Source organism: Alosa sapidissima, chromosome 18 (genome assembly GCF_018492685.1).
Source record: "Alosa sapidissima isolate fAloSap1 chromosome 18, fAloSap1.pri, whole genome shotgun sequence".
NCBI classification, from domain to species: Eukaryota; Metazoa; Chordata; class Actinopteri; order Clupeiformes; family Clupeidae; genus Alosa; species Alosa sapidissima.
The window spans coordinates 25,253,320-25,277,593 of NC_055974.1; the positions used below are offsets into that span (position 1 = coordinate 25,253,320).

The 24,274-nt window shown below is 40.1% G+C and overlaps 2 protein-coding genes across 6 annotated transcripts; one reads left to right on the top strand and one right to left on the bottom strand.

Moving 5' to 3' along the window:
- Positions 1-1,178: 1,178 nt before the first annotated feature.
- Positions 1,179-14,537, top strand: LOC121690438 (interferon-induced very large GTPase 1-like). 5 transcript variants are annotated; one of them, XM_042070991.1, is made up of 6 exons: positions 1,179-1,574; positions 1,933-2,000; positions 2,237-2,294; positions 2,529-2,786; positions 3,656-3,916; positions 9,467-14,537. In XM_042070991.1, exons 2-6 carry the CDS (start codon positions 1,974-1,976, stop codon positions 14,155-14,157), a joined length of 5,295 nt encoding a protein of 1,764 aa, XP_041926925.1. In that variant the 5' UTR covers positions 1,179-1,574; positions 1,933-1,973; the 3' UTR covers positions 14,158-14,537. The 5 variants fall into 5 exon arrangements, with proteins under 5 accessions (XP_041926925.1, XP_041926926.1, XP_041926927.1 ...); XM_042070992.1 differs by having other exon boundaries at positions 1,179-1,570; XM_042070993.1 differs by having other exon boundaries at positions 1,179-1,541.
- A 3,252-nt stretch (positions 14,538-17,789) lies between these two features.
- LOC121689967 lies at positions 17,790-22,784 on the bottom strand. Its single transcript, XM_042070226.1, has 7 exons — positions 22,532-22,784; positions 22,128-22,373; positions 21,643-21,900; positions 21,057-21,359; positions 19,780-20,044; positions 18,981-19,064; positions 17,790-18,880 (listed from the first exon to the last, which is right to left on the bottom strand). The coding sequence occupies exons 1-5, from the start codon at positions 22,771-22,773 to the stop codon at positions 19,993-19,995; spliced, it is 1,101 nt and encodes a 366-aa protein (XP_041926160.1). The 5' UTR covers positions 22,774-22,784; the 3' UTR covers positions 17,790-18,880; positions 18,981-19,064; positions 19,780-19,992.
- Between the last annotated feature and the right edge of the window lie 1,490 nt (positions 22,785-24,274).

Sequence of the window (24,274 nt, forward strand, 5' to 3'; positions counted from 1 at the left end):
ATTAACACGGTCTCAATGTTATCTTAACTTTATTTAGTGCCATGCTTTTGTGGTCCCTAATAATAATTTTGCTTTCCAATGTTTTGAGAGGGAAATGTTTTGCATTGCAATATTAATTGTGTTTTGCACAACAAGGCAAAGCAAGGCAAGGCAACTTTATTTGTATAGCACATTTCATACCCAAAGCAACTCAATGTACTTTACACCATCAGAGAACAACATATGAAATAAATAAAAGCTTGAAAGGCAAATAAGTGTGTAAAAGGAAGATAATAAAATACATATTTACATATAAATAAAACATAAAAGAAATAGAAACATAAATTACTATATAAAAAGCAACACAAAAGATCATACAAAAGGTAAAAAACAGGTAGTTGGAGCATTTCTTATATCCTCTGGAAGTTGGTTCCAGAGATGAAGTGCATAGCAAAAAGGTACAGGAAGTGCAGGGGCTTGAGTATGGGTGATATGATCAGATCTCTTGGATTTTCGTGAGAACTCTCAGCCATGTTTTGTATATGACTTGAAGTTATTTAGTCTTTTTGGGGAGGCCTAGGAGTCCGTTGCAGTAATCAATTCTGCTGCAGTTTTTTCAAGTTGTGCCGTGACATAAAATCTCTTAGTCTGGCAATGTTCCTCAAGTGGAAAAAGGCTGATTTAGTGATTAGATGGCTTTGTGGCTGTCGAGGTTAGGATCATTGTTAAGACACCAAGATTGTTTTAGAGGCTTTTGTAGCAACAAGTGGCTTAAACGTTGTTCTGTCCTTTATGTGTTTGACTAGATTTAGATTTAACCCAGGGTATTCATTAAATGTCTGTTCATGTTGGTAATCTATTTCCCTATCTCACCCCTCATAAGGAATGTTTAGTTGTTTAGTTGTTCTAGTTGCTAAAGGAGACATGTGGACCTTTAAGTTTAAGTTAAGCCCAGGAAAGGTCACATGTGAGAGCAGCAAACTGCACATTGCAATTGTTTAATGTTCAATAAGGAATACCTCGTAAAATACCAGTTTGACACTCAATAAACTATGGACACTTTAAAAAACGTTTTTTTTTTTTTTTGTAAGGGGTATCAAGACAGAGTTTCTGCAAAATCGTGCTTTGTTTGGTTTAAATCCAATGAAAATGGACAATATCTGCACACACAGAGCCAGCCAGCATACTAAAATGTGTGCTTTCCCAATGAAAACGATAGCTGATGCACAGGATTTTATCTTCACACACGTGGAATTGTGGACATGTTTTAGTAGACTGAGCTGAAGGAGCCTGCACGCATTCTACTTACCCTTAAGGTGCACCTAAAGTAGGCCTAGCCGCAAAGTATTTTTCCTTTGCACATGACCGGTACCGGGCTCCATATTTACTCGATCTGTGCAACTCGTCTCATTTTAACCATTATTTGGCAGAACCATTTCCTTATTTTGTCCTGTGGTCTTACGAGAAAACAAAACGCCAAAAGTAGATAGGCGAACCTTTTAAATTGATCAAGCAATTGCTTAGACTTGTAGGCCTATTGGGAATGCCTGCGACGACAACAGGTATCAGCACTCAACAACAGTCGACCTGAGTAGGTTAGTCTTGGTCTTGGTCCACGTTAATGTGAAAGTAGCCTACTTCGTGCAGATAGAGGCCTACTGGTTAGCCTACAATATCGTGCGAGTGTTTTCTGTAATGAAAATTATGTAAAAGCCACATATTCTGATGTTACGTTACCGACATGTAAATTGATCCAGAATTCGTTAACGTTAGCATTTCTAGAGGCTTATTTGTTTTACCCACTAGGCTAATTAGGCTAGGCTGTGCATGAGATGAAGCTTGTTGTTCAGTAGTCGTGTTTACTATTTTAAGTCTTGGTAAAAAAATAATGGATGTTTTAACCCCTCACAGAACATATTGGTTATGATGTGTTATTCATGTTCTAATCTACAGATTGATACGGTTGCTTCAGATTCAGCTGCATAGCTGGCCTCATGGATAGGCATATCTCAGAGGATGAGGTAATTTCCTGAGTAGGCTATAGGCCAAATTTCAACATCTAGTCGAACTTAATCTTTTTCATAATATAACTTTTTAGTTTTTATGAAAAGATTGCTGCATACATTGACAAGTATAATGTTTTGTAACAATCCCAAGATGTAATCTGCAGTAACACACAGTCCTTCAAGCATTCACAATTGTGTTATGATGTCATTTGATTTGATTTATTCAGAATCCTTTTTTTTGCTTTCCAAAGGATTTTGAGGATGCCAGTGATCTTTTAGGGGAAGAGGATAACTCGGTCGCAAACACAGGTTTGGCATGCCAATGATTCGATGATGACAACAAAAAAGACTGTACTAGCAGATAAATTACAAAACTCTGTGAGGGAATCTTATACTGTACTTTGGAATAATGCATTTTAAAATCGAGTCATCCCATTATGTAAAAGAAATACAGTGGCACTGCAATACAAGAGTAGATGTGTATGTTATGTTCATAATGCCCTGGAATAATATTTGTTGTATTCAAAACAACTGTATCTGCAGATGTTCCAGCTCCAGGTGACCTGACCTTACAGAGCATCAGCACCCACTCTGCTGTTCTTATTTGGGACCCACCTGAGGGGATAGACACCTTTGGGCTCAGCTTCTTCACCAATGGAGAACAGGCAGAGACCAGGACCACCAACTCCAACAGTGCTGAAGTGGAGAAGTTGAAACCTGGGACAGAGTACACCTTCAGTGTTGCCTCAGTCACAGAGAAGGATCGGTGGAGTTCGCCAGTCAATGTGACCACACACACTAGTAAGAACCTAAAACTTCATGATCAGAAAGTATCTTACTTTACTGAATAAGCACCCACATACATTATTTAAGTAAAAATAGTGAGGCAAATGCATCTGATTAAGACTCTTGTGTCCATAATAGCTGAACGCTGTGATCAACCACTGTGTTCATCAGTTGTTTTTCAATAGTTCACATGCTGTGTGAACAAGTTGCACTGATATAGTTTTTCTATAGTTTTTTTTTTATATTACTTTGTCTACTCTCTTATATGTCCATATTTATTTTATGCTGGTCTCTAGACTTTATCCTTGCACTGTTGCACTGTTGGACTTACTCATTTGCACCATCACCATGACACTCACTCTCACAGAGCACCTTACCTTACTATGCACAGAGAAACACAGGCTCAGTCCCTGCCTCAGTCATTGCAAGCGCCTCATGCTTAATCACTATGTGGATACTGTTTTAGACTTGATTTAGATTTAATGTTATTTAGTATAATTTGTATTTTAGTATATTCTTCATCTTCTGCTGTCCTTATTGCTTAGTTGTGTTTTTTATATTATATATTTGTATTACTTTTTCTGCTGTTAGTGCATGTTGTGTGTGATGTCTGTATGCTACTGAGACCTTGAATTTCCCCTTGCGGACCAATAAAGTATCTATCTATCTATCTATCTATCTATCTATCTCTCTCTCTCTCTCTCTCTCTCTCTCTCTCTCTCTCTATTTATCTACTGTATCTATCTATCTATCTATCTATCTATTCACACATGCAGCTGCCAAAATGCATTTGATTCTACAGCTGTACTGTTACTGGCTACTGTAAAGAAGCATTCCAGATTTGTACAAAAAGTGAAGATTTCTTTTATTTTAAACATTTTCAGAACCAGTTCCTCCAGAGAGAATCCAGGTGAACCATGTCAGTGCAGACTCCGTTTCCCTCAGGTGGGAGTCACCTGACTTTCCGGTATGGGAGTACCATGTGACCTGCTGGCAGGGAGATGAACTCGTCCAGGAGATGGCAACTAAATCTCAAGATGCTGTGCTCAACAGCCTGTTACCAGGTGTGAAGTACTCCATTGCGGTCACAACTGTCCTTGAGAATGGCAGTGAGAGCAAGATGGCCACCAGATATGCACACACAAGTAAGTCTCCTGGAATTTTTATTGTGGCAAAAAACTAAAAATATATGCCTCCCTCTGGGTTAGATTGAAATCTTGATCACATTGCATAATTGCGGAGGGCAGCCGTGGCCTACTGGTTAGCGCTTCGGACTTGTAACCGGAGGGTTGCCGGTTCGAACCCTGACCAGTAGGAACGGCTGAAGTGCCCTTGAGCAAGGCACCTAACCCCTCACTGCTCCCCGAGCGCCGCTGTCGTAGCAGGCAGCTCACTGCGCCGGGATTAGTGTGTGCTTCACCTCATAGTTCACCATCATAGTTCATACATTCTCTCATAGCTTTAGATATCATGTACACACTCACACTCTCTCTCTCTCTCTCTCTCTCTCTCTCTCTCTCTCTCTCTGATGTGCAGTTAAGATGCATTCCCAATTAATTAGAGTAACTAACGTTCAAGTTAGATCTGCTGCATGATCATCCTTGCATGTAACACGGCAGGGGCGCAGGAGGCTCGGAGGACGTGGGGGATATGTCCCCCGCAGTGCTGAAGAGACAGCCGTCGTCCCCCTCACTTTTGATAAGGAAAAAAAGCTTTATAGGTACGCTAAATAAATAATAACATAAAGGATTTGCGCTAACTATGTAAAACTCCCCATTAACAGCATCACATCACTAACCACAGCCATCTACAGTACTGTAAGACGGCACAATCTCATATTCACTCTGTTGGATATCTGAAGCCAGTTTGTCTACTAACAATCATAAAATAATCCAGGCTACTTACTTAGCATAAATCATTCATCATCATCATCTTTATTTGAGGCAGGCTGGTATTCGAGGCAGGCTTTTTAAAATATTTCTAACCTGCATTTAGACATGTGTTTCGTTTGGAGCGGCATACCGGTAGGCTATTAAAAGCATTTTCGGTTTGGTTTGGGATTTAATTTACTTTTGGACTGTTTGATTATATTGCTAAATGTTGGGACTGATGGGCACTGAAATCTGGGAGATATTTGATGGTTCACTGTTTCATGCAGTTGAAAAAGTGTCGGGATTTCCACTGCTGTTTATTGCGATACATTGAATAGGGGTTGTGCTGTAATGGAAACCTTTTTGCGAAGCCAAGTAGCCTAAATTGAGTTATTGTTTAATTATGCATGATTTAGTAGCCTACTTTTTTTTTAATAAAATTCGTAGGCTGGAATGCCCTGAGTCGCAATAATTGTGTTTAAATGTAATAGCCTTCAGCCTCTGGCAATTAGCTCAAAAGGGACGGCAAGAGAATGAGCTTGAGAACGTGTGTTGGAGACCCATGGTAGAAAAACAACTTTTCTTTGCCAACCGTAGGCTATTAATCCAACCAACATAATACAATACAATACAACATATAATAAAATATTAAGAAGAGGTGTTATTTCATTGACTTAAATCGTAACAATGTCTTCTAGTGGACTGATGGTAATTGTTGGTATGGTAGGCAATTGTTACCCCGTCTTGTATATGGGAACCTGCCTTTATTTGTCCTGCTGTAAATAGAATCAATCCCGGGCATAATTTGAGGATTTATGGTAGACTAGTGCTCAACTCCTCCTGCTCAACATGACATTAGCTGTTTATTGATAACAAACTCAACTAGCCTACTTATCAACTCGTTTTTACTAGCCTAACTATAAAATACAAGTCTATCAACGTTTTTGTTCTAAGACATTTATTTCAAACATAATTTCAAGACACAAATTGGATACTTCATTTACCTTGGTGCATAAATCCCAGAGAGTAGGCTACCACACCCCAGAGTGATGGGCCCATGGGCGGATTATGAACTTTCGGGCCCCTGGGACCAGATGTATTAAGGTTGTCGCATATGTGGGAGGGAGGGTTTGGGGGTCCTCCCCCATAATTTTTTAATTTGTTTGATGTGATTTCCTGTATTTTGGTGCATTTTGGGGATGGCCAATACTACATTCAATAGCCTACATCCTGATTTGTTGATATTGAGGCAATGATTCCATGCAAAAGCTTGGGCTTTAGGGCCCCCTGACCCCATGGGCCCCTGGGCCTGGGCCCGGTAGGCCCGTCCAGTAATCCATCCCTGGATGGGCCTAGCGTTCTTCTCCGTTCAGTGTGGGGTGTAAACAAGCTGAGAATTTAGCGGTGTCACGTCTGCCTGTCACAGACGTGGGGAGCTCTTTGAAGCTTGGGATAATGTGATACAGTTACTACAGTAACAGTATTTTATTTTACTTCTTATGTCATTTTTTTTTTTAAATTGTATAAATGCTTTGTTTAAATGCTGTTGGAACAAATAGTTATAAAGGCAACAAAAGTTCTAACGTTGCATAAATATTAACTGCAAAGACACAGTGGGGAGTTAATTTGGTTTATACCAGAGAATTTAAGTAGGCCTAACTAGGCTGTTTGATCATGTAGTCTATGTTTGGATCATAGGCATGATGATTCATTCATGGCTTCATAAAATATCAACATATCATGTTGCTTTTTTCTACCATTGGCCCAAGTAGTGACCAGTATTCTACCATTGGCCCAAGTAGTGTGAAATAAATAATAAAAAATAAATAAATAAAGGTAGAATTGCACATAGCAAGAAGCTGGTCTGAGGGCAGATCTGGCGTTGTGCTCATCTCACAGTTAAAAATATTTTGAAAACGATCAATTATCTTAATATTCTGGCAAGTTTAAAATATGATGGTCGAAAGTGGGCCAGAGGTGGCGATCCGATATCTGGAAATCTGATCTCTCTATGGGTTTGTGTTCACAATTTGGTCCCCCTCACTTTCAAAATATCTCCTGCGGCCCTGTAACACGGAGTCGGTGCATTTTGACATCGTAAACATTCTTAAAGAGAGAAAAGCAGTTTGCAGTAAAGCTATTTATTGGCTACATTTTGGTACCCCCTCTGTCCCTTGGTGCCCTTGTGTGTGATGCGAGTGGTTTAGAGTTGTGTTATTGTGTAGCAGCCTAAAGTTGAAACATTTCCTTTTGTCACTTACCAATATTTGCCCTGATGCACTCGTTGATGCAGACACATGCACTCACTTTGGACTCCTTTCCCTGCTGCTGCCCCTTTCTACATTAGAGCAACTAGGCTAGACAGGCGCGCACGTGGAACTACATACTAGGATAGACAGGCGCGTATTTTCCGGACTATAAGTCGCTCCTGAGTATACTGTAAGTTGCATCAGTCAAAAAATGCGTCATGAGCAGGAAAAAAACATATATAAGTCGCACCGGACTATAAGTCGCATGTATTTAGAAATGTATTTCACAAAATCCAAAACCAAAAACAGAGACTATGTGACTGGATTATTGAGGCCAAAAAGATGCATGTTAATGAAGACAAAGGAGTGAAGGCAGCCAAGAGGAGGGCAGGAAGGTAACTGCAAAGCAAAAGATCCACTGAAAGAAAATGCCATGTGGTAGACCAAGATGTAAAAAAACTCACGAGAGAGAAAAAGATGCAGTTTTAAAAGGACGTGACCGAAGCAAGCAGGCGATAGGCCCGACGGTAATTGTAAAGCAATTTACAAAAGATTCACTGAACAAAAATGCTGATGTGGTACATGAAAATTTAGCTAAAAATGTGGAGAATGCAATGCAATCAAGCATTTTGGACGATGTGGAGAGACAAGCCGGCAGCAGATTAAATGCTGGAGAGCGAAAAAGATGCGTTTTTAAAAGGAAGTGCAGACCGAAGCTGCTGCAAGCAGGTGACATTTAGAAATATATTTCACAAAATCCAAGACCAAGAACAGACAGACTATGTAACTGGACACATTGAGGCCAAAAATATTGAGAATTCTACAGGGAATGTTACTGAAGACGAATGAGTGAATATGGCAAGAGGCAAGCTGAAGGCTGCTGACAAAGGCCCGACGCTAATTGTAAAGCAATTTACAAAAAAATCACTGAACAAAAATGCTGATGCGGTACATGAAAATTTAGCTAAAAATATGGAGAATGCAATGCTTCAGCCTCTAGCTCAGAAGGGGGCGGCATGCAGCTTGAGAGCATTGACAGCAACGTGTTGGAGACTCATGGTGTAGGACAATGACTTTTCATTGGCAACAATACCAACCAACAATATAAAATATTAAGAAGAGCTCTTTTATGAGTTAAATTGAAACAAAATTATACTGGCTTTTATTTTTCCAAATCTGAGGCCCGGCTAGAATCCCAGCCATAATTTGACGATTTAGGTATGCACGTGTGTTTCAGGCATAGCCAAGCACTAATCTCTGACTGAAAGTGCACAGGACTTGTGCATTTGAGAGCGCTCTCTCGTGGCTGTAGACGTAATGTTTCACGTAGGGTTCATGTCAGTTAATATAAATTAACATTTAAAAACAAGTTCAATTATATATTTTTTTCATATATAAGTCGCACCTGACTATAAGTCGCAGGACCAGCCAAACTATGAAAAAAAGTGCGACTTATAGTCCGGAAAATACAGTACTAGGCTAGACACGCGCGCACTTGTAACTACGTCGTGGGGTCTGGGATCATAGCTGTGGTTGCGCGGCAATTGCTAGGTAATAAGGTAAACCCTATTTCTGCTGCCAATCAACAAAAAGCATGCCTTTTATATCTGTGTATGTAGGCTACACAGGACCTCCCACCCCGCCCCCTATCATAGTTCATACATTCTCTCATATTAGATATCATGTACACACACACACACACATCGGTACATCGGGATCGGTACTGTTCATGCCTGAGAAGTAAGAGTGTGCCCATTTCTAGAATGAATCAATTAAGCCGAGTAAAACCAGGCATTTATTATTCACTGTTAGCATGTTCCCCTTTCCCTAACATTCAAATATGGAATCAGTGATAATTTCACAAATGTACAGTATACTCGATTTTTACAGCGCCGCCTGAGTTTATAAACTCCATCATGATGTCATTAATGCACACACATTTTAATTTCCATTGGATATGAAAAAATATGAAATGAGCAGCTTTTGAGTTTTGATTGACTGCTGGCACTAACATTGATTAAGCTGTCAAAGTATTTAGTTGATGAAAGTGGGAAAACTTGATTATGAGTCTGTGTGGAAAAAATGGAACTTTTTGTGATAATTGTGATATGCATCAAGTCTATACCATACAGTAGGCTATACCATTGCATCCAGTCTGTTTGTTTTTATATATAGAGTGTGGGGTCTCCCTGTTAGAAGTTATTTCCTTTGCTACTCTCACCTTGCAGCTACAGGGAGTTCAAGCTTCTGTAAAGCACCTTGAGATTGGCGCTTTATAGGTAAAACTCATTGGAGCAGAATTGGATGGAACTAAACCTAGAAATCTTTTCTGTCCCTTTATGGTCTTTTCCCGATCAATACACAATCGATTTGGAACAAAGTATTTAAAAATGGCTTGCACAGATAGATAATTAAAATAGCCCCCGCAAAATGAATGATGGCCCATCACTCATTGATGTTATTGGATCAAGTTGATGGTTTTAGCTTGTTTTCACTGTATATCACAGGTTAGTGCGTGACAATGAAAAGTGTAGTGCTACAGTGCTGATGCTGCCTCTGTGCTCTATTCAAACAGAGACCAAGCTGGAGGGCCTTCTGGTTGACTTGGGGCTGGAGAACCACTACAAGGAGAAGCTTTCTCTCAGCGCCGTCTTGCAGATCAATGAGAACACTGTCACTGATGAAGCAGCCATCTCCCTGTCAGCCCTGCCATGGTGTTTCTTAAAGAGGTTAATGATGGTGAATGTGACTGCCAGAAGTGTGAAGTGCTTTTCGCAACTTGATGTGTGCTTAGATAGCGCTGACTTTGATATTTACAATGATTTGGACAGCTTGGTGGATTGCATGGGCTCAAGCATTGTAATAAACCCTTTAGATATTGTGACTGCTCTGTTTCTGTGTTCCGATGGCTTTCTGCAGCAGGAGATGGCCTTGAAAATGTCTATGTGTCAGTTTTCAGTGCCTTTGCTTCTCCCATCTTGTGATACAAACCAGCCAATGTTTATGGTCTGGGCTTTGCGGGATATTGTTAAGAAGTTCAGACCACACTCTCTTGGGGATCCTAGAGGATTTGTAGAAGAGAGAATTGTTCTCTCTTATTTGCCAATGATTTCGTTTGTTAGGTTAGGTGAATGTGGTTTTTCCAAATCACAAATCCTGAACAAATTACTCAGCAACCCCCAGCAATACCATGACACCTTCCTTCACCATGATATGGACTGTGGGGACAGTCCACGGAAGATCTCTGATGGATTGGTGGAAATTAGCTGGTACCTTCCTTGCGGGAACAGAAACATTGATATTTTTCCTGAGCCAGTGACTGTGGCCAACTTGAGAGGTGACATTCGCTCGTTTGAAACACAGTACTCCTTCTTGTGTCGGACATCTTCAGCTGTTTTTGTCTTTTTTGACAGTTTGGATACAGATCACAAAATATTAACAACACAGCATCACAAGGCACAGTTGTTCTTGGTGGGCAATGCTCAAAACAAGAACTTCAAAATGAACGACTTGAAGCTGGTTGCCTCTGAACTGCACTTGAAGAAAGCCAATATCATTCTTAAAGTCAAACAAATGAATGATGCAGACTTTGTCAAAAATCTGCGTTCGATGGTGACAAACTGGCTAAAGAGTGACCCATCTAAAATGCAGCTGGAACAGATGACTGACATTGCCCATGAGCTTGGCATCCATGTGGATGAGGACAACAGGGAATGCCAGAATGCTAAGAAAAATGCTTTTGAAATCACTTCAAAAATCAAGGACACATTACAGTTCAAGGACACCCAACTCCCCTTGCAAGGGAATATCTGGAAGGAGCTGGCAAAACTTGAGAAGGAGGAGTGCAGACTGAGACATGCTGATCAGAATATTGAGAAGTACAAGAGTGACCTTGAGACACAAAAGTTGAACCTCAGGAAAGAGCAACAGAGCTATGACATGTCAGAGGCCATGACATGTTTCCTTGGTGCATTATCAACTTCTAGACAAGAAAGGTCTTACTTTCTAAAATGGATGAGGATGAATTTGGACAACTTGTCTCGGGAAAGTCTCACAGGTCTTAGAGACCAATACAAGGAAAAATGTCAAGATTCAGTTATAAACAAAGAAGAAATCAAAGAACTTGACAAACAGATTTCCAATAGTTATTTGGGAATTGAGCACTTTGTGCGAGAAATGGGCCAGCTCTATGAGTCCACATTAACCCTGCCCAAAAATTCGGAAGGCAGAAAACAAATGATGCATTTGCCTGAACTGTGTGCCAAGCTACTGCTAGATGGCTTTCCCTTGGAACTTGTAGATGGGGATGCCTCCAACATACCATTGAATTGGGTGAGAGATGTGTTACTGCAACTTGATTGTCTGGTAAAGCCCAGAAACAAGATCATTGTGGTTACTGTCTTAGGGGTCCAGAGCACTGGAAAGTCCACTCTCCTGAACACTATGTTTGGGGTACAGTTTGCTGTTAGTAGTGGGAGATGTACTCGCGGGGCTTTCATGTTGCTTATAAAAGTTGGTGATGACCTCCGTTGTAGGATGGATTGTGATTACTTGATGATAATTGACACAGAGGGTTTGAAGTCCCCAGAACTGGCTCGGCTTGATGACAGCTACGAGCATGACAATGAGTTGGCCACGCTTGTGGTCGGACTCAGTGACATCACAATAATTAACATCGCCATGGAGAACTCTACAGAGATGAAAGACATTCTCCAGATTGTGGTGCATGCGTTTCTAAGGATGAAAGAGGTGGGAAAGAAACCAATTTGTCAGTTTGTGCACCAGAATGTGGCTGATGTCTCTGCACATGACAAAAACTTGAGGGACAGAAAGCTCCTTCTGGAACAACTAAATGAAATGACGCAAGCAGCAGCCAAAATGGAGGGCAAGGAGGAGAACCAGAAGTTCACAGATGTGATGGAGTATGACCCAGAAAGAGGAAACTGGTACATTCCTGGACTATGGCACGGAAATCCTCCCATGGCTCCTGTCAATGCAGGCTATAGTGAGGCTGTCTATGATTTCAAGAAGACCATGATCCAAGTGTTTGGAAACTGTAACACATCTGGAAACAGCATCAAGGATTTCCTTGAGTGGACAAAGAGCCTGTGGAACGCCGTGAAGTACGAAAATTTCATATTCAGCTTCAGGAACAGCTTGGTGGCAGACGCCTACATGCGGCTATGCACGGAGTACAATAAATGGGAGTGGGATTTCAAGAAGCACATGTACTCATGGCTCACCAGCGCTGAAACCAAAATCTCCAACTTTGAGGTGACCAAGACCGCTTTGGACAATGACATCAATGACTTTCTATCTCAGTTGAAAACCAAGGCTGTCCTAGAACTTGACCAGATGGAAAAAGTTGTTCTCAACAGTCTGACAGAGTACTTCAAGCAGACAGAAGGACATGTCTATCTTGTGGAGCGATACCGCGAGGTTTTTACCAGAAGTGTAGAATGTCTCCGAAGAGACTTGGAGAAATCTGTGCTGAGCAAACTTCAGATGGCTGTTTCCATTAGTAAGGGAATGAACAAATTGGAAAGTATAAAAAAAAAACACACTGATGTCATGGAAAGTAAAGTACTGCAGCTTCTTGACAAATGTAAAACCAGCAGTTCAAAGAAAACTGATGCAGAGCTCTTGGAAATCTTCGAGAAGATGTGGGAAGAAACTGTGTCTGAGATAGCCTTCCATGGATTGGAGCCAACGGACATTGTAAGTAATGTATACCATCACCTGAGGTCAAATTTGAAACAGAGAGGAGGTACAGTGAACAAAATGATTAACAATGTCAATCTGTTAGAGTTGGGTACACAGCCCTTCACTGTTACTCCTGACAATTTCATCCGGAGGATTGTGCACAGTGTCAAAAGCTTTTTCTCTGATGACTACAAAATGATGGCCCAGGATGTAGCAGACAATCTCATTCAGAATTGCTTGTCATTTGTTGAAGAGAAATGTTGTGGAACATCTGACTATAATGAAACTTACATTCAAGAGATCCTGCACAAGATTGACAACACGCTATCCTCCAATCGTAAGCTTCACTCTTCAGAAATATTTGAAGTTTCTCTTAAACTCCATATCTGTGGAATTGCTGCCAGACGTTTTCAGGACATGCACAATCGCTTCATACATGATAATGATCCACATAGGTGCCTCCAGCATTTCAAAGAAAAGTACTTTGCAGATTTCAAAGACCTGTACAATGAGCGAGACCAGTGCAAGAGGAAAGCAGAACAATTCGCAATGTTGTGCCTCAAACCTGCTGTGGAGTCTTGGGTTGCAGCCTCTCTAGGTCCAGACATAGTTGATGAAATGTTGGAGGGAAAAAATGCACTACAGTTCAGCACTAGAACATCTTTCCAGTATTCAATCCTGAAAGAGCTTCTCTTGGAATGCAACTTTGATAAGTATGTCAAATACATCCGTTCATACGAGGACTTTGTGAAGGATTGGATATCTGACCAGATCAGGGAGCACTTGGGAAATGGAAATAAGATGTCACAACTGGAGGACAAGTACTTCAAGACGATCTCAAAAGAAATCCTCAAGGCTATTCAGACCGCCCAGGGGAAGACCCCTTCAGAGACCACTGTTAAGAACTTCATTCAAAACATTTGCAGAGAACTTGAAGGAAAACTGGCCATTCCTAAGGATGCACTTGATGCCGTCATGGCTCTCAGCAATGCGAAGGTTGAACCATTTGCCCAATCGCTCTCAGGCTTCATTGAGGACATCGAAAAGTCACTGAAGGAGAAATTCCTAAAACTAGATGTTAAAACAAGACTCCAAACTCTCAAGCTGAAACCACAAGATGAGCTGTTCAAACGAGTCTTCGGATGTGGCCAGCAGTGTCCATTCTGCAAAGCACCCTGCGAAGCTGGTGGGGAGGCTCACACAGATCACTGTGCTTCAATCCACAGGCCTAAGGGTCTGGGTATGTACCGATGGGAACAAAGTGAGAAACTACTCATTGATATTTGCTCCTCATCTGTGTTCAGTGACAATCGGTTCAGATGCTTTGAGACAAATTATCAGTGGCATCCTTATAAGAAATATCGTGAGATTTACTCTGATTGGCACATTCCAGCAGACCCCAGTATTCAAGCCTCAGATTACTGGAAATATGTCATGGTAAAATTCAACACACAGTTTGCAGTTATCTACAGGGCAAAGCCAGCTGATATTCCCACTGCTTGGCAAGCAATCACCAAAAAGCAGGCTGAGGATAGCCTGAAAGAGTCCTTTAGAGTGACCTAAATCACACCAAGCCTAGTTTCAGTGAGCAGTGATGTACACTGATTGTCTGAACTTGAATGATCCTTCAAAATAACCTGTAGGTGGATTAGTGAGTGGTGCTGATTTTCCTTTTGCTCTTTATTGTGTTCTAGTTTTTCTATTTTTTTAGTTTTACTACACACAAAAAAAACTGATTGCCTTCAATGATAATGTTTTGTTTGATACAGTGGTTTTTTTGTGTGATTATGAAGCATGATCATATGAAAAACTATAACTGTGTGTCTTAGTACAAACATAAATTTTGTTCATGTTTGTTAGGGTACCGTATGGTAGTTGCATCATTAAATACTCCCCATAATGTAATCTTTGCTTCTGTTGCAATAAAATATGTAAACTGTGAACTGGTTTGAAATTAATTTTATTTTAAGATAACAAGTAAACATAAGTAACATACGCTGAAGTGGTCAAGACGCAGTACTTTTAATACTTTTCAGTACTTTTTTACTTTTACTTCACAGTAATATAATGATCAATAATTGCAAGGGGGACATTAATAATATAATTTTGATAATAGCCTTTACTAAAGGGTCAGAATAGTACATAGTATTTTTTCACTGATGTGCTCTTTGCCAAATTGTAAGTACTCATGTTATCAGTCAATGTGTTTAATAATTGTTCATACAAAACTGGGAGATTTTCATATTAGCCCCACATGCCAATTCTTCTCTTCCTCTATACCAGTTTTACCTGCATTCTCCCTTTTACCTCAGAGAACCTCTATATCTCAGTCTTGGGGAATTAGTGTCTTGAGAAAGAAATCACTTTTAGATAGATAGATACTTTATTGATCCCAAAGGGGGGAAGATAGATAGATAGATAGATACTTTATTGATCCCAAAGGGGGGGGGGGGGGGGGGGTAGATAGATAGATAGTTTATTGATCCCAAAGGGGGGAAGATAGATAGATAGTTTATTGATCCCAAAGGGGGGAAGATAGATAGATAGATAGATAGATAGATAGATAGATAGATACTTTATTGATCCCAAAGGGGGTGAAGATAGATATATAGATAGATAGATAGTTTATTGATCCCAAAGGGGGTGAAGATAGATAGATAGATAGATAGTTTATTGATCCCAAAGGGGGGAAGATAGATAGATAGTTTATTGATCCCAAAGGGGGGGAAGATAGATAGATAGATAGATAGATAGATAGATAGATAGATAGATACTTTATTGATCCCAAAGGGGGGAAGATAGATATATAGATAGATAGATAGATAGTTTATTGATCCCAAAGGGGGGAAGATAGATAGATAGTTTATTGATCCCAAAGGGGGGAAGATAGATAGATAGATAGATAGATAGATAGATAGATAGATAGATACTTTATTGATCCCAAAGGGGGTGAAGATAGATATATAGATAGATAGATAGTTTATTGATCCCAAAGGGGGTGAAGATAGATAGATAGATAGATAGATAGTTTATTGATCCCAAAGGGGGGAAGATAGATAGATAGTTTATTGATCCCAAAGGGGGGGAAGATAGATAGATAGATAGATAGATAGATAGATAGATAGATACTTTATTGATCCCAAAGGGGGGAAGATAGATATATAGATAGATAGATAGATAGTTTATTGATCCCAAATGGGGGAAGATAGATAGATACTTTATTGATCCCAAAGGGGGGAAGATAGATAGATAGATAGATAGATAGACAGATAGATAGATACTTTATTGATCCCAAAGGGGGGAAGATAGATAGATAGATAGATAGATAGATAGATAGATAGTTTATTGATCCCAAAGGGGGGAAGATAGATAGATAGATAGATAGATAGATAGATAGATAGATAGATAGATAGATACTTTATTGATCCCAAAGGGGGGAAGATAGATATATAGATAGATAGATAGTTTATTGATCCCAAAGGGGGGAAGATAGATAGATAGATAGATAGATAGATACTTTATTGATCCCAAAGGGGGTGAAGATAGATATATAGATAGATAGTTTATTGATCCCAAAGGGGGGGAAGATAGATAGATAGATAGATAGATAGATAGATAGATAGATAGATAGATAGATAGATAGATAGATAGATAGATACTTTATTGATCCCAAAGGGGGGAAGATAGATAGATAGATAGATAGATAGTTTATTGATCCCAAAGGGGGGAAGATAGATAGATAGATAGATAGATAGATACTTTATTGATCCCAAAGGGGGGAAGATAGATATATAGATAGATAGATAGTTTATTGATCCCAAAGGGGGGAAGATAGATAGATAGTTTATTGATCCCAAAGGGGGGAAGATAGATAGATACTTTATTTTTATATTATTTATATAATATAAATATAATATTTATATACTTGAATGTCCCCTTTGGGATCAATAAAGTTCACACTACTAGGCACACATTGACATGTGGACAGACAGAAGATGGAGACTGGAAGTAGTGGGGCATTCTTCAATGCCATTATCTTACAATGTTTTAGGCTTATAGTGTTCTAATTTATGAGATCATCTTAGGGAATTCAGCCATCACCATTTCACCCACTACTCTTTGTGTGGCTGCAGTTTAGGATATTAACCACTAGAGGGAGCCGAAAGATTACATGTTGGCTCATAAGCAGCTTAATAACTTTTAAGTGTTAAAGCATTTATCTATCATTTAGTTTATATGTATGTATGTATGTATGTATGTATGTAAATACTAGACACAAATCCTACAACCTGCAGCATTCAATGTGGATTTTGTCAGGGGCCAAGTAAGCCACCCTAAGTCTATCCTTGTGAGCGTCCGTTATCTCCACCCCACTCAGTAGGATGTCTGGTTTACTTTTATTAGGTTGCTGTTTGAAACGGCAACTTTAAGGATGCAAATCGGGGGCTCTGCTACTCTCCTCTGCATCCCTTAAGTGATGATCTGGAGGAGAACATTATCTTCACATCACTGGCATGTCACCTACACAACGCTTAGGCCTGCAGACACATCATAATTTTCATGCTGCATCATGCGGCAGTGGCATTGTGTGTGTGTGTGTGTACATGTACACTCGCAGACACTCAGTATCACTCACCCACACTCAATATTGATATTACCTTTCCCCCATTGACACTCTTAAATATGAATATAATATACACTCTTAAAATGAATATCTGGACACAGAGATGTGTTATAAAACATCGTAAGTTGTGTTGTTTTCAACACATAGCGTGTACTGTAATAAATTAAAAAAAGGAAACAAGAAAGAAGAACACAAACTGTTGTGTTGTTTTCAACTCATTCGTTTTAAGAGTGTAGACATCTCAGACAGAACTGAGTGTGCTGCTTGTGGAATTGCACTACAAGACTTCATACTGGAGAGACACCCAGAGTGACATGTATCATCATGATTTACAACATTACAGTGAGTGAGTAAGACAACATGCTTTCAGAGTAGATTTGGAATTTTGACTGACAGTTGACACTTAAGTTTATTGATGTGGCAGACACACTGCAAATAAAAGTTCAGGGAATATAGAATATATACATTTTACACGACAGTGCCAGACTGTCCCTTTGCCAATGTCTTGTCCTTCCTGTTGAACTACTCCCAATACTGTCCTACAGCACAGTTCATAAAAAGACAAAATGATATAAAAAAGACACATGATTTAATCATACATTTCACGCCATCTGCTGGCTGTAAACTTCTATGCCAGTACCATGGAAATACAAACGGTACCTTTGAAATAGCTCAAATAAACAGTTTGAACAGTAAATGTGATAATCCTGATCCTGATTAAAAAAAAAACATTTGATCTGATCCCTGTATCCACTAAGCATTGTAAATAAAGCATAGTAAACACATTATAAAGTATCCATAATGCCTCTTAATGATCAACATAAGTCTAAATAATAATTCATACATAGTAATGACTGCAGTATAAATAGTTACAAAGTTATAATATAAGCCCTTTCAGCCTCAAGTATCAGAGTGCATAGTAAATGTTTTTTGGTCTACTGATAATTATACTGATGAACATTCTTCCGACACTTTACAATCATCCAACTGTTCATCCAAATAAAACAGAACTACATCAGCAGTATGGCTATAAAGACAGAATATGAACAATTCAGCATCAGATAAATGGTAAGGCACAATGGTTAAAGTAAGACTAAATACATTGCCAAACATGATGAACGTGACATATATTTCTTGTAATGTATTTGAAAGATTTGTCAACTAATGTATTTTCTTTACCTGAAAGTCACTAACCCGTGGAACCCATAAAATGTGAGACACACTAAAGATTGACCAATGAGGACCGAATGTAACAATGTCTCACTACACTTCCCTCCCCACACTTCAATTCTTCTGAGCATGTTGTGCTTTATCATTATGTTTTCTTTCCTCTGCTCTGGTCCATTAAAATCACTCCAACAGCACTTTGCTCTGATATATTGTAAGTCGCTTTGGATAAAAGCGTCTTCTAAATCATATAACCATATATGGCGTGTTTGTGCGGTTTCCCTCCTACTTTGTTGTGCAGGTCACTCTCTCACTTCTGAACACATGAACTACATCAGAGCGATCCCTTTCCTGTGCGTTGTATGGCATGGCGTGAGTATGAAACACATCAGGTCAAATCCAGTGGAGATATCAGCACACCTACAGGGTCACCACAGCTCAAAGCGTGCGTCTCCCTGGAAGAGCTGTCTGCTCTGAATCTTATTGTTGAAGAGTCTGCAGACAGGAACACATGAAAATGTTTCATCTTCACTGAATTTGACAAATAAAAAATAACATAAATGTACAAAGTACAATACCTTAATATCATACTAACCTTACGGTCTGAATGGATGTTGCTGCATTGACGGTGTTGTGGATCAGCTGAGCCCCTTCATCTGTGATGCTGTTGTTACTGAGGCTGGAGGAAGCAGGAAGTGCATGACGACATGACAGGAAATACCAACAACCACATGTACAGACACAGAAACAAACACAACAACCACATGTACACACACAGAAACAAACGCAACTACCACATGTACACATACAGACACAGAAACAAACGCAACAACCACATGTACAGACACAGAAACAAACGCAACAACCACATGTACAGACACAGAAACAAATGCAACAACCACATGTACAGACACAGAAACACATGTACAGACACAGAAACAAACGCAACAACCAAGAAACAAACGCAACAACCACATGTACACAGACACAGAAACAAACGCAATAACCACATGTACAGACACAGAAACAAACACAACAACCACATGTACAGACACAGAAACAAACACAACAACCACATGTACAGACACAGAAACAAACACAACAACCACATGTACACACACAGAAACAAACGCAACTACCATATTTTCCGGACTATAAGTCACACTTTTTTTCATAGTTAGCCAGTCCTGCAACTCAGGTGCAACATACATATATTTATATATATGTTTTTTTCCTCTTCATTAAAAATTTTTTGACTGGTGCGACTTATACTCCGGAGCGACTTATAGTCCGGAAAATACGGTACACACAAACCTGCAAAACAACTTACAAATAAGCAGGTGTACACACACACACACACACACACAAACACACACACACACACACAGACTTACTCCAGGGTCTGTGATTTGTGCAGATGAGGGAGCAGAGGCTCCAGGCAATGGTCTGTGAGCTGGCAGTGGCTGAGGTCCAGTTCGGAATCCTCAGAATATTCCAGAAACAGCGCCAGAGATCCACAGGCCCGAGCGTCCAGCACAGTGTGACTGAGGTCCACTTCCCCACCCACAGCATGGGAGAGAGACACGGCTCTCCTCACACACTCACTCTCAGAGCCGACACACACCAGTCAGGAGCTGCAACAACTGGCCCTTACTGCACCTGAGAGAGAGAAGGAGATTATCAATGTAAATATAAAAGTTGAACCACAGTTTATAACAATTTCACTATAGCAATCATCATATTTTAAAACCATGCATACTGTATATCTTCAATTATGTTCCATGCCTGACAGTCCTCTGTTTAGACCAGTAGTTGTCTGAGAGATTTTATTAATCTCTTCTCTTGTTAATTATCAGAAAACTGCTTCATATCTCACCTGAAATGGATGAATTCTGTACATCCCATATCAATGTATGGATTTCCTATCACAATGTTGTGTGTACTTGACATTCCTGTACTTAGACCTAAAAGGCTTCTTTCCTACATGGCCCAGTAGGCTTGGAGGATTTCAGAATTTCACATCATCTTAGAACACAGAGAACACCTTCACATTTCACCTCAGATGGACTTTTGCTATTATTTACAGTCCCATGTGAGATATTATGCTTGAAACTGACCTACTCACACCAAGTCCTAACTGCATGTGATGGGAGTGAGCATTAGTGACAGAATCAGTTTGATTACTTTGATTTCAATTGGAATGTTCTAACTGCATGTGATGGGAGTGAGCATTAGCGCCAAAATCAGTTTGATTACTGTGTTTTCAGATTGAATGTTCTTACTGAATGCAACGCGACATATTGCTGTGCAGTGAGATGCAGCACAACGTTTTGAGCAGATTTTTGACGGACGCCCCATTTTAATTTTTCTTTCAGTTGCTCTCATTGTTCTGATATTATGAACGAGATATATGATGCAATAGAATGGAATATTTAACAGATTCAGTGTGGAGAGAAAGCATTCGATGCTACATGACAGTTGTTAGACCTTAAGACTTCTCCTCTACCTGACTACCTGGAGGATTTCAGTTCAACAGAAATAAACCTTGGACACATGATCGTCTGGGAACACAACAAACTGCTTCACATTACTTCATAGACTCTTTTAGGTTCTCCAGTAATGACCTTTGACCTCATCATCTTAGAACACAGCAAACTGCTTCCCATCTCACCTCAGACGTATTCTTTCTAGAACAGAGAAAAGATGTTCTAGCCCCGCCTCCTCCGCATCACAGTCCATCAGCATGAGCTCAGGGTCAACACTGACCCTCTGGATCACCATGGAGACGACCCTGCAGTCCTCAGGTGTCAGGTGCAGAGGTGGTTCCTGTGTCTCTTCTGTCAGGTCCATAGCAGAGGAGCAGGAGAAGTCCAGTCTGTGCTGCAGAGCCTGAAGAAGAGCTGCTGCTGCCCCCTGCTGGACGTCTGAGGACTCACAGCAGTGGAGGAACCTCAACAGCAGCTGCCTGTCAGTACTGGAGTCAGAGAACAACACACTCTGCGATGTCTGTATTGTAGTGATCACCTTCTTTACAGTCTACTGATATGTTCACATGTCCATGTGTGTACACGTACTGTACACTCACAACACCAGGAGAATGAAAGAGAGTGAAATGTTATTAAACTAATACTAGATTTGTGCTGGTTGATCACTACTAAAACCTACGGCACAACCAAATGTATTTTTTTTTTTAAATATCCACATGGATTAAATGATGGTCCTTAATACAAATTTCAATCTGATAAATCCTGAGAGACCTGAGCTGAGAGACATTGGTGAGAAGCTGCAGGAGGCTCTCTAGCTCCCCCTCTGGTATGGAGGTCCACATCAGGTTGAGTCTGACCCCCTGGCTGTGATGTAAGGTGAAACGCAGGGCAGCACAGTCAGCAGCATCCAGGCCTCTGGTGGTCAGGTTGATGTGGTTCTCTGTAGATCTCAGCAGGCTGCTCACATACTGAGGAGAACGACTCTGGTAGATCTCCATGATGATGCACATGATGAATCCTGGAGAAGGCCTGAGGAGTCATAGTCATTGGCGCTGAGTAATTTCAGCATTTATATGCAGACGCCACATGAAGACATACAGATTTTTAATAACTCAGCTTGTCTATCCTCAGCCTGTATTTGGTGCTGCTAACAATTTAGTACTTTTATACTTCTCATATCAATATGATCTCCAATCACAATGTAATGTATAACATATTCCCAATAAATGTGGTTGTCAACCATTGATCACTGCTACCTCTTGAACCGTATCCTGTCCAGTAGATGAAGGAAGTCTTTAACATTCCTCTCAGTGATCTTGCTCTTCCTGAAGTCAACGGTCACAGGTCCAGAGTGATGCTGCAGCAGGTGGAGAAGCACTTCCTGGGTCAAAGTGCACAAGGTCAGGTCTCCTCCCACCTTATCCAGGAAGGACTCAATGATTTCCACTTCCTGTGCATCAGACACCAGCATGAACAGCTGTTGCGTATTTTCCTTACTCAGTCTGCAGAGTCAGAGAAAGGGATAGAGAGACAGTGACATAGAGGAGAGCTGTCAAGGTATATATGTGAAGAATAAGGAACAGCTTCAATTATGGGATTGTTTTCTACTTGCAAACTGGTATTTGCTACCAAATCAAGTCACTGAAATATGTGGATTCACCTGAGTTTGAGAGGGTCCTGTTGACAGAGCAGGATGATGAGAGAGTGACCTTCGACCCTGCAAGATGTCAGGTCCAGACACTGGACCGTCCAGAGTCTGAGGAGGAGAGCCAGGCAGCTCAGGACCCTGGACAGCACTCTCTGAGAGACTTCTTTACTGTTGAGGTCCAGACTGAGCTCCTCAACAGAGACTGGAGCCAAACCTCTCCCCGTCCTCATCGCTCGGGCCAGTCTCATCACCATGGTGATATTCAACCTGATAATGGACACAAGACAAACATCCTTGTATAAGACAAAAATCTTTTCCTTTTATAATACACACTGAAGATAAGCAATGATATAAAAGAGTCTTGTGTCACAAAGCTTTAGGGTTTTAGCACATTTTTAGCATTGGAAGGCTCTAGCTTTAGAAGGCCGCATTGGCCAAATATGCCAGGGCCGACTGTTTGGCCCAGTCCAGCATTAGCCACTAGAGGTAGCTAAAATAGTACATTGGCTCATAAGCGGCTTAGTAACCTCCGGTGATAGCATCAGGGCATCTACTTTTAATTTAGCTTATGTATTACAGAATATACTGTAAGTTTATCATGAAGTTAACATCACAAAATTCCTACAACCTGCACCTTTGTGGATTTTCTCAGGGCCAAATAAGCCACCATGTCTATGAGCTAGTTTAATTTTATTAGGTAGCCTTTCAGAAACAGCAATGTCAAGGCAGCAAATCGGGGGCTCTGCCACACTGCCTCAATCACTTAACACATGATACTTTTCCATATATTTTTGATGAAACATTTCTGTGGGATTAGCTATTGATCTACCTGAATAAATCCTCCTCTAGGCTATCTATACCCATATTAAACTACTAGTTGGGAATTAGTAATAGAACAAGTTTACCGTGTCACAGTGAGATCACAGTGTCACAGATCTGAATGAAGTCCTCAGAGAAGGAATAAAACTCAAGACAAAGTGTAATTCAGTACATTAATGGATAAACTATTTTTGGAAAATATTTAATGGCTTGTAGTAAGTGTACCATATTTTGTCCCCTTAAAACAACAGTCCACCATATTTCCTAAAAAACAAGTTCTATTTAAAATGTAGCAATCAAGGAGCACAGTCATTGGTTTGTGATAATCAGGTTTGAAACAAAATAATACAAAGGTTTACACATTTACTAGTTCTAGTTCTCATTACATGCGTCTGGTTCTCAATACATGCGTAAAAGTGTTTCCACGTTCTATATTGTAAGGTGTCATCAGCAAATCTATAACGTTGTTCTAGTTGTACAGGGGTTCTCTTGTTGTGAGCTCATGATTTATTATACACTACTCAAAAAGATTAAAGGAACACTTTGAAAACACATCAGATATAAATGGGAAAAAACATCATGCTGGATATCTATAGTGATATGAACTGGGTAATGTGCTAGGAACGAAAGGATGCCACATTGTTTTTTTTGGAAATTAAAATGATCAACCTACACAACCTATACAAATCAGCCTCAGCCATGTATTATTTAGCCTTTTTACTTATTTCACTAAAAATCTCAAATTTAGATGTTGTATTTTTAGTTTGTATAGAGTTTGAAACAGATACTAAAACAGTGAAAGTGGAGTGGAGTCTTGTAGTTAAAATGAATAGAAGGCACAAAAGAGAAAACCCAGAAGTGGTTTGGTCTCAAATGTAAAGCTAAGCTGGCCCAAGGAATGAACGGCCAAACAACAAGATTGGACAGACGTCTGTG